This window comes from Haliotis rubra, unplaced genomic scaffold (assembly GCF_003918875.1).
Source record: "Haliotis rubra isolate DU_JTF1 unplaced genomic scaffold, ASM391887v1 Scf46, whole genome shotgun sequence".
Taxonomy (NCBI): domain Eukaryota; kingdom Metazoa; phylum Mollusca; class Gastropoda; order Lepetellida; family Haliotidae; genus Haliotis; species Haliotis rubra.
In genome coordinates this window covers 1,077,698-1,090,000 of record NW_025767146.1, presented here as the reverse complement: position 1 = coordinate 1,090,000, position 12,303 = coordinate 1,077,698, and the positions used below count along the sequence as shown (strand labels likewise).

At 37.8% G+C, this 12,303-nt stretch overlaps 1 protein-coding gene across 1 annotated transcript in view; it reads right to left on the bottom strand.

The window, feature by feature from the left end:
* LOC124290221 (neuronal acetylcholine receptor subunit alpha-2-like) overlaps positions 1-12,303 on the bottom strand; it is an 80,232-nt gene that overhangs the window by 44,324 nt on the left and 23,605 nt on the right. Inside the window, exon 2 of the mRNA XM_046726935.1 lies at positions 7,731-7,810. Coding sequence (XP_046582891.1) covers positions 7,731-7,782 — 52 coding nt within the window. The 5' untranslated portion in view covers positions 7,783-7,810. The remainder of the gene's footprint in view (positions 1-7,730; positions 7,811-12,303) is intronic.

Sequence of the window (12,303 nt, the reverse complement as noted above, 5' to 3'; positions counted from 1 at the left end):
ATATAAAGGTGGTTGACTATTTAAATCGGCTTCGCACAGTGTGCTATGTGGAATCAAACCTGGAGCGAAAAACTCGCGACCACTTTAACCACAAGGCTACCCTTATGAAGTCTGGCCTGTTTGTAATACCACGCATTCCTCGACAACGGCTGGCAGTGGGTGCACCATATTGCAGTAGGTGTAACACATTGAAGTGGGGCTAACACATTGGAGTGGGTGTAACATATTGCAGGAGGTGTAACATATTGCAGGAGGTGTAACATATTGCAGTGGGTGCAGCATATTGCAGTGAGTGCAGCATATTGCAGGAGTTGTAACATACTAGAGTGGGTGTAACATATTGGTGTGGGTGTAACATATTGCAGTGGGTGTAACATATTGCAGGAAGTGTAACACATTGCAGAAGGTGTAACATATTGGAGAGGGTGTAACATATTGCAGGAGGTGTAACATATTGGAGAGGGTGTAACATATTGCAGGAGGTGTAACATATTGGTGTGGGTGTAACATATTGCAGGAGGTGTAACATATTGGAGTGGGTGCAACATATTGGTGTGGGTGTAACATATTGCAGTGGGTGTAACATATTGCAGGAAGTGTAACACATTGCAGGAGGTGTAACATATTGGAGAGGGTGTAACACATTGCAGGAGGTGTAACATATTGGAGTGGGTGTAACATATTGGTGTGGGTGTAACATATTGTAGTGGGTGTAACATATTGCAGGAGGTTAACATATTGGAGTGGATGTAACATATTGCAGTGGGTGTAACATATTGCAGGAGGTGTAACATATGACAGGAGGTTAACATATTGGAGTGGATGTAACATATTGCAGTGGGTGTAACATATTGCAGGAGGTGTAACATATTGCAGGAGGTGTAACATATTGGAGAGGTGTAACATATTGGAGAGGGTGTAACATATTGTTGGAGGTGTAACATATTGGAGTGGGTGTAACATATTGGTGTGGGTGTAACATATTGCAGGAGGTGTAACATATTGCAGTGAGTGTAACATAATGCAGGAGGTTAACATATTGCAGGAGGTTAACATATTGGAGTGGATGTAACATATTGCAGTGGGTGTAACATATTGCAGGAGGTGTAACATATTGCAGGAGGTGTAACATATTGCAGGAGGTGTAACATATTGCAGGAGGTGTAACATATTGTAGTGGGTGTAACATATTGCAGGAGGTTAACATATTGGAGTGGATGTAACATATTGCAGTGGGTGTAACATATTGCAGGAGGTGTAACATATTGCAGGAGGTGAAACATATTGGAGAGGGTGTAACATATTGGAATGGGTGTAACATATTGCAGGAGGTGTAACATATTGCAGGAGGTGTAACATATTGGAGAGGGTGTAACATATTGTTGGAGGTGTAACATATTGGAGTGGGTGTAACATATTGGTGTGGGTGTAACATATTGCAGGAGGTGTAACATATTGCAGTGAGTGTAACATAATGCAGGAGTTTAACATATTGGAGTAGGTGTAACATATTGCAGTGGGTGTAACATATTGTAGGAGGTTAACATATTGCAGTGGGTGCAGTATATTGCAGGAGGTGTAACATATTGCAGTGGGTGTAACATTTTGCAGGAGGTGTAACATATTGGTGTGGGTGTCGCATATTGCAATACTGCCGAACCAAACTATGGAATATAACTGTATGCTCAATCTAACTGGGAGATATTTACAATCTTACGCTGTTCACACTATGTACGTTATCAAGAGAAACATAGATCCATAATTTGGATATGTGAATACCCATGAAGGCATATCAAAGATAACATGATAGCATACTGAGTAAGGATTTGAGCAGGAGATGTTTTATAACGTCTTTTGTGACATATCACCTAATGGAGATGGACTAAGTCCTTTGACATAATTAGCCGCACATAGCTATTACCTGTCAAAACAAATTAACAATATTCGCACAGTTCACTTTGATGTCGACTTATTTTACAACACGTGTTGATAATGTTGCTATGTTAATGTTACGCTGGCAAATCTTGTCAGTGACATTTGGTGTTTCAAGAATATTTTCACGCTATCGTTTTTCTATGCTGTGATAGCAAATGTTCAAGTAAGATTGAATATTATAGATGGTTTACCCTTCGTTATGATGGAAACATATGCACGACAAGCTAACGTTAAATGAATATTTATAGACGTGGAACTTAAAACAGTTCCGATGTAACACTTTACATTTTTATGAAGCATAAGTTATTTCAGCTGTCGGTTGAAATTAACATACGATTAGGAAATGAAAAAAACATCTTTAATCCGTATATGTATACTGGTTTTCACATGAATATACAGAGAAACTATGGCCACAACAAAATCGTCACGCCACTCCTCATGCCATACACTGGAATTTGATTAATCGAGTTTTTTTACCAAACCCGAGATAGCACGAACAACCATCGCTGAAACAAGGTATGCACACGTACAATAGGTCACGCTGACAAGGGGATGGCAGGCTACATTGTAACAGATCTAGTGACATAGCAAACCCCATATTACAAAGGAAATATATATTTTGTAAAGAAAAACACCACCAAGATTTAACCCATTTCCCGAGACATCGCGATCTAACGCAGCATGTGTGTGGTAAGGATGAGGAAGCTCTCCGTTAAGTATGCAATCATGATAATAAGCTCACCACGTCATTAAGGTGTCTTATAAATACTATTAGTAGGTTTAAGGCTTTAGAAAGAGGCTGTTTGCCACAAACAATTATCATTTCACATTGTCTTAAACATGCGCAGACAAACAACGTTACATGAATAAACCAACAGTACAAGTAGTCAAACTTTCCATTATCATATATATGTTTTACTCCATGTCTCTTATTAGGCAGTATATATTCTGACAGAACATTTCAGTCAATATCAATATTTGACTGTTTCGCTACTCGGGTTTGAAGGTGCCGTTCCAGGTTTACATGTTTGTTATCTATATAATTAGGTTTAGTGAACTGCATCCTATGTCAATAAGGCAATCATCTTATAATGTACTACAGTATTGCTATCAATCCATTGTGTAAGCTTTTTAATTACTTACAGGATCTGCTTCGTAAAATACAAAATGCAACTAAATTAAATGCATTTAAAACAAGGAGATCAAAGATTCTTCTTTACTTTAGTCAATTAATTTGGTAATTCATAAATACTGGCATGTATGATTGGGTGCCAATCATTTAGTGAGAGGTTGTAAATGGTAAAACAAGTAATGTACAATATGAGAAGGGTTTGAGAGTAAGATGTATTAGATATAAATATTTATGAAATCTTTCAGTTGACAATATAGTTTGGTACATGTTTAGATATAAGGATAGTGTGTGCTACTGTGCATGAAATAACATACATAACTGGCTCGGAAAATCACCTAAATGTCTGACAAATTAACTTTAAATATGGTATCTATGCACATGATAAACCCAGTACCATTTATCGATTTAATTGAGTATACAACTAAACACATGCTTTGGACGCGATATTACAACTCTTCCCGACTGTCTTGCAAACTGACCCGTGAAGGTCCGGGTTAGAATGAACCTTCAGTAACCCATGCTTGTCGTAAGAGGCGACTAACGGGATCAGGTGGTAAGGCTCGCTGACTTGGTAGACACATGTCATTGGTTCCCAATTGCGCAGATCGATGCTCATGCTGTTGATTACTGGATCATCTGGTCCAGGCGCGATTATTTACAGACCGCCGCTATATAGCTGGAATATTGCTAAGTGCGGCGTAAAACTAAACTCACTCACTTACTCTTGCAAACTGAACATACTTGATAAACGTTTTTCTCTTTCAGTATAAGCAGCAGAACATCTACACGTGTACACAGTATTCGTAATTCAAACTTAACATAACTTAAGGTGTCTTCGAAATCAGTAATGCCTGACATTTGATTGTCAAGCTGTATATTCCGCCGTCGCATCGATACAGTGCTGCTGTGTGACGTAACGAACAACACAACTTGTATGCGACCTTTTAGGATTGGTCATGAGTAATTGTTTTGGAAACACCGGGTGTCCCATCATTAGTCCATTCATTTTATTTTCACATCTGTTTTGCCTTTGCGACCAATGAATTCTAGTACGTCTAATGAGAAGATGGGTATTCACTGGCGTTTGTAGATATAAGACAATTGGACGCTGGACTTCAGCGAAGGCATTAAGCATCAGTACATTATAAGCCGGGAAGAGTTAGAGAGTCAATATTGTTTTACGCCACAGTCAGCAATATGTAAGCTGCATCGTACTGGCCTGTATATAGTACTTTCTGGACCAGACAAACAAAAGACCAAAGCACGAAAAACGTGTCACACCATAGTGGTATAGACAAATCAAATGTAGTCGTCTAACACGATTAGAAAATGGGACATATTTTCTTTCCCCAAATATCCACGACGATCCAAAGTCATATTTTACGGTGTTTACAAGACACAACTGATATTACGGCATAAATTCATTGTCAGGAGAAAACCTCCATACATCACACATTTGATAAAACATGATTCCTATTGAAACACTAATAACTATTATTGAATAACTGCCGTTTGTGTTCAGTGACCCTGATGTTTGCCCAATGAATATCACCAAATTATTTCTAGCAATGTTTGGACAGTGAGATAATAGCAAACTTTCAAAGTGCTTTTGACAAGAAAGTTAATTCATAACCAAATTTCGACCAATATCGCGTTTTGCAGAATCCTATTTCTGTCCCTGTTGTAAACTTCAGAACCCACAACTAAAACATTCCTATTGACATTGGCCGTACGTCCGCTGTGGGGTTTTCACGTTATTTATCCATACAACTCTCCGGCTGAAATACATATTACCATTCAGCTTCCAGTACATGGAAAAATTAACATATAAATATTTCATTATGCTTTCATGAGCATATTAAAAAATTCAGTATCTATTTGAGTTTATATAGGTATAAACTTAAAAACGGTTTCTCTTCGTCATTTAGTTCTTATACATATGTAAACCAGTATAAATACATTCACATGGTGGTTATTTACCCATTACCACAAAATAAACTATCGAGAACCATACGAAATTAGTAACATCGTTCAACGCAATAATACAACAGAGATTAGAAATGTCAAAGAAGTTCACTAATGGGAGTGGTTTATTTGTTCTGGGTTTAAATTGATTGGCTTGTCAGTCTAATGCCATGGAATCACTTAGAACATTTTTCATCATTTGACTGCCATGTTGAAAGAAAAAAACGCAATGTGAAGAAAAACACATTGAAGCATCGTATTCCCAGTAATGACAAAGGTCTAGATCTGAGTCAGGGTATATCAACTTGTTTATGAAAAAATAAGGAAGCAACAGGTTTCCATATCCTTTGCATAATGGTATATTTTACTATCGCGTTCGGCTGACCATAAGAAATCAAGTGATACAAATTAATCAACTGACTCCTAACCGATCAGTATCAAACCATTGTTTTAAGAATTTAAAGTCACAGAATTTCATGCCATTTGAAGTTAAGCCGGTGATCAATTGACTGAACATGTAACAATCTGTTCCTGGCCAGAAAACCACCACTCCTAAACATATGAACTGTAGGATTGGGCTATTCCCACGAAAATTATAAAATTTTGATATACATGATAATAGAAGCTACAAAACCTTTCCATTTCTATAACAAACCCCTGTCAAAAGTAGTCCGAAACTAAACTAATCTAATCTGGACCAGACAATTCAGTGAATGCCTTCATGAGTAAATACCTGCACAACTGGAATGCCAAAACGTGCATCATCCATGTCAACGAGACTGACTGCACGATCCCGTTAGTCGCCTCTTACGACAAGCATTGGTTGCTTAAGGCTGAATTATGTCCTGGATCTTCATGTATTTCTTGTTGAAAAGAGCATGCAGGATTGTAATGTTTTGAAATGCGAATACAAAAGGCTGGAGCGGCAGGATTATTGCTCGACATTAGGGAATATTGAAGTCATCCCTCTTGTCAGTGTCGTGGATAGTGTTTTGTCAGTCTGTATCGCATTGCATAGATATAAATATAAGGTTTACCCGAGTAACTCAGTGGAACGTACTGTTTATTGGTTACTGAACGCTATCAGATCATCGTTTATGTTAAACTTCTAGGCCAAAGTACCTTGTTTTGAGAATCCAAGCAGATATTCCGATACATATACATAATAAAACAGATCAGCAAGAAGGGGAACACAGTTGTTGCACATGGAAATGCCTATTTCATGTCTACAATTACAAACCCTATGTTTGTTATTTACATGTTTTCTATGATCATTTCACATATTGTTTTCTCAGTTAACTGTAGATGACATTTGTTATATTTTTTACAGCATGTCCCGAACCTCTAAAGGTCGCCAAGTAACTGTATCTATGGTAACCACGTTTTGTAACAAATGCCTCCTGAATCTAGGAATGTTTTACCTTGTTAATTGAATTTGGATCTTGTCTGAGATTATACAGCAAGAGTGTGAAAATACAAGTGGCATTTTATTTACTTGCCTATCTACTTTCTGTGAATACAGAGAAAGTCCTTCACTAATTGTATTAAGGATTATGGGTAATTCGGAGGAACATTTCTTGGACCCAAAATATATCCCGGTGTTGATTTCATGGATCTGGCATTTTAGAATCCAGTACAAAGGTATACGGTGCATGTGAACACATAGTTAGCACTTATTTATTATCCATAACACCGCTGCAACAACCCTTTCCATCTTGTGACGTTAATATGTTACAATCAAATGGCATATTTTCTTTTATATCGAGTCCATACAGTCAGAATGTGCTTTTCATACACGAATCACTTTTACATGCCGGTTCTCTTAATTTACCACTATTGATCACTCAATAAAAACAGCTCCTTCATGCAATAATGTATTAGGCAATGACAAGATCCATGTTTGTCAGGAGTTTGGTTGGTAAAAACACAAAAATGGGAGAGTTAAGTCCATATTTCAAGGGCTTCGTATTAAGGATAGTCGCTCAACAACGCACGAGTCAAGTAAAGTATGACTACATACGCTAGATATTCAGAAAAAGACTGGCAAAGATCATATCTTCGCTTATTTTGACACTGTCTGGCTAAAATTGGGTCGTGACTAACTGTTCAATATTGGTATAGAAGTGCCCAGTTATCTTAACACGTCTTTGCCAAATTGGTTTATATGAAACAGTATTTAAAGGGCGCAGAACTTAGGGCAGAATAAATGGAGATGGTCCCCACACAAAGCTTATATTTCCTATTTTACCGCAACAAATTGAACCTTAGTTCTTCTCTGAAAAACATTTTGTTACACTGATATATAAGGTTCTAATACATGGCATTAACGACATATAATTACAATCGCCAGTGTTTATAAAAAGGATGGTCGTTGGAAATCCCCTAAGATTTGTGATGAAGGACCAAACAATATGACAATCGATTCAGCTGATGGTGGGAAGTTCACTACCGACAACAGGTCAATTGCTGACAGAAAATGTCACATACTGGATCATTAGGCCTCGCTTTGACTGCTTTGTCCTTATTAAGCCTCCTCAGACAATTTCGAAAGATGAAGACACTTACCCTTTATATGACGCATACATCGTTATATGCATCAGTGTCGCAATGCGAATGGTATGTGACCGATGTAAAATAATGATTGAGAGATTAGTGTTCTCATGTTTGATAATGCTTAGAGTATATAGTCTCTCTGTACCTTGAACAACGCTGAGTCCCGCAAGCACTGGCAGCAGCAATCCCAGCAACATGTCCACCAAAACACGTTTTCACATATATCTGCAAGAAAAATATACAGGAGTATTTTAATGTCAGTTTAACCATCAATATTCTTACCATCCAAACTGATAGGCAACCTTTAAACAAGACCAATGCTGTCTTATCGCGGCGATCATTAAAGCCAAGTGGCCGGGGAAAGGTTATATCAGCATAAAGGCATCGATGACAGTTGATAATGGTTTCAAATACGTTTGAGAATAGGTATAAAGCATATTATTATTTCCATATGTCAATCTTCTTCAATAGGTATAAGTATATCATTATTTCCATATGCCAATGTGTTTGAATAGGTATAAAGCATATTATTTCCATATGTCAGTGTGCTTCAATAGGTTTAAAGCATTTTATTATTTCCATATGTCAATGTGCTTGAATAGGTATAAATGATATTAATATTTCCATATGTCAATCTTCTTGAATAGGTATAAGTATAAGTATATAATTACTTACATATGTCAATGTGCTTGAATAGGTATAAAGTATATCATTATTTCCATATGCCAATGTGCTTGAATATGTATAATGAGTGAATGAGTATGGTTTTATAATATTCCAGCAATATCACGTCGGGGGACACCAGAAATGGGCTTCTCACATTGTACCCATGTGGGGAATCGAACCCGGGTGTTTCGCGTGACGAGCGAACGCTTTAACCACTAGGCTACCCCACCGACCCTGAATAGGTATAAAGTATATCATTATTTCCATATGCCAATGTGCTTGAATATATAGGTATAAAGTATTCATTATTTTATATGCCAATGTGCTTGAATAGGTATAATGCGTATAATATAACATATGTTGTTGCATTTGACCACTTTCTAAAAGACATTGTGTATTCGTTATTTCCATATGCCAATATGCTTGAATAGGTACAAAGCATATTATCATTTCCATATTCCAATGTGCTTGAATTTTCAAAACGATGTAATTGATCATGTCACAATTCTGACTTGGTGCATTCACATTCCATGTAAACAGTATATATTAGATGACAGTTGTCCATCATCACACTTCATATTATCAGTAAATATCAGAAAAGGTGTGTTCTCCATCGCGTTCATCTAAACAGGACATATGAGAAGACAGGTGTCCATCACCACCATGCATGTTAACAGCACATATTAGATGACACATGTCCATCATCTCACTTCATGTAAACAGCATATATTAGATGACACATGTCCATCATCTCACATCATGTAAACAGCATATATTAGATGACACATGTCCATCATCTCACTTCATGTAAACAGCAGATATTAGATGACACATGTCCATCATCTCACTTCATGTTATCAACATATATTAGATGACACATGTCCATCATCTCACTTCATGTAAATAGAACAGGTGCTCATTATCACGCATCATGTTAACAGTGTACAACCTTGGCAGGCTTCCATCAAGGCCTCCCATGTACTAGGTAAAAGTAAGATGGCAGATGATCTCCAGTGCTTTCTCGTGGTCACAGTAAGTATAACATGGCAGCTTTCAATGATGGCACTTCACCACGATCATGGGTTAAGTGGCCAAAATATACCATGCTAGTATCTAATAACATACTGAAAAGGGCAACAGGGTATACGACTTTCAAAAGCTAACCATATATCTGTATATTCGATGCCTTCCATAAGAGAGAACATGTTTTTATAAATGAATACTCTTTAACAAAACAATGGATTTTCTTAACAAAAAGCGTTGTAATTATCATCCCATTATTTGTGACCAAACTGTCACGACATCGTTACAATGATATCTAGACTATGGTAGATGTCATCGTTATGTTCATTACCCCAGCTCACCACGTTACGGAATATGTCACCATGTACCTTTCTGATCATCTTTTATGCAGTGAATTTCTGCAACCTTAACATGCTTGTTGAGACTTTGTCTGCACGAGTAACTGCCATATGAACAGTAAGAGAGCACATAGGTCTCAGTATTAATTCAAACATATGCTGTACTGGGTACTTTACAGAATCTTCAAGGTGCTTGAAGCGAATTGAATTAAGATTCAAAAGCCTAACATATGGCGCACATGTAGCTACATTTAACATCATGCACTGCAGAATGATTACTAGCCTTGCTCCAAGACTGTACTGAATGCTAAGCCCATGGATGTATACTAGTAATTCTATCCTTTAAGAGGCAAGTCTATATCAGTGGACAGTATAAGGAGACCAGTCTGTTAGAGGGATATTTATATTTTTAACAGGATTTTTTTTAAACTATTAATTATCATTACCTTAGAGACGTGTGCAAGTCTAGATGATAACTACTGGACACAGATCTACTGAACATCGTAGCAAGGAACTTACTTCCTACACGAGAACATATCTCAAACAGCATTCCACAAGGTTCTACTCATTAATATCTTTGAAGATGATTCTTTTGTAAAATTATATATCATTCCATTTTAGTCCATTGTGAAACTGTCACTTGAAATGTAATTATATTTAAACCTAAGGTAACATATGTTACAATACTTGCATTCATCAATGGATTGGTGTATATATAGAATTTAAGGAAAGTTTTTGCCACATTAAGAAACGAATTAACAATAAAATGATTCCATTTACAAGCATGAAATTACTTGTTTAATGTCTCCGCTAAAACATATTGTAACTTCCTATTTGGACGGAGATATAAATTTTACCAACCACTGGCACATACAGTTTTCTTCATTTATACGCAGAATGTCTGCAGTTGTAACAGGTGTAAATCAAAACCAGCAGAGGTTCAATAGAGTTCCGTCATGAGGATGTTGGTCCATCACTTGATGGTCTACAAGCAGAGGCAGGATGACAGAATAGCTCTGCTAGTGAAACGCAACAAACACTTACATCATTATGCAAATAAAGTGGGAGGTTGATACTACCGATGGGACAGGACAGACATACTCTTGTCGCGAACAGTCAGTCTCATCACAGATTCCAAGTCATCAATTCATACAACTTTCACAACTATTTCGCCTTTTACTCCCTATGGATTCTGTTTCCACGACAATCAATACCCCGATTCCCGGCGTTGACGTCTTATATTTCAATTATCAAATGTCCTCAATGCAAGACACATATACACATGTCGTGTTGCAGATAACCTGCTGCAGGGGCTTCAAGAAGGAACTGTTTACTTCGTTGAAATGCACTGGGTTGCAGGTGTCTACAACGGCAAGTCGTCACACAGTAAATTCACAATTAACGGTGACAATTGTACAGACCTTATATTGGTGGTAAGTTGCGACTGTAATACACGAAGGCTGTCAATCACACACAGTTAATACATCGCATATGTCAATGAAACAATTTTATGTCTTAAAACTAAAAGCAGGATCGACAGTTGTATGGTTTGTTGTTTAACGGAGCACTCAGCAATATACCAGCTATATGGCGTCGGTCTGTAAATAATCGAATCTGGACCAGATAAATCAGTGATCAACAGCATGCGCATCGATCGACAAAGTTCCGACGTTATCATGCGCATGTGTTTACGGATAAATATAGTGATGGTACCAGGTGTTCACAAAAAGGTGAATGTTTCTTGCCTGGTCCAGTGTTCACCTGAGTCTATTGTATGGGGCGTATGATAGAAGTGGAGAGAAATATCACAAATCGTCAAATTTCATCCACAAGTGTACCAAGTAACTTTTTAAACGCTTTCCTGAGACCTTGAAAGTTTCAATTGTTGACTTGTTGTAACTTCTGAACAAGAGGCAAAGTCTTTGAAATCTTGGTAATACTATAAAGAAGATGCTCGATTGTACCTCAAAGGTTATCACATGTAGTGAGTGAATGCGTTAAGGTTTACGCCGCACTCAGCAATAGTCAAGCAATATGGCGGCGGACCACACAATCCAGTGATCAACATCATGAGCACCGATCTGCGCAATTTGGATACGATGACATGAGTCAACCAGGTCAGCGAGTCTGACCACCCGATTCTGTTAGTCAGACCCCAAAGGTTAGAACATTTCAAGTTCAGATGGGTAAATCAGTGGAATGGAATTGATGGCTATTGAACGATACTAGGTCGCCGATGTACATGGAGCTAACGTTAAAACATGAATCATAGTACCTGTTCCTGGAGTGATTACCATGGAATATTATATCTGACAAGTGACATGTGTCAGTAATGACGTTGTTACTATAGCAAGTGATAGACGACAGCTGTCGACCATGGCTGCCACACCGCAGTAAATATTTCCAAGCAGGTGTCACTGATTGCGTTTCCCGACAACAGTTACTATTGCGTCACAATCTACAAGAATACTTAGGTAACAGGTACTCGGGCGTGAATATCCGGGAATTCCTTAGATTTCTCCTGACATATCTGTACCATACGCCAGGACTTAGCATTACGTCAGAGTCTAGAGTTGCTCATACACGAAGATGTGTCTGGAGTGGAGGTCAACGACTGCAGAGAAGTCAGAAAAAATCATCATTATAGATAACAGCACCACAAACCCGAGTGAGTGTGACTATAGGCCCCAC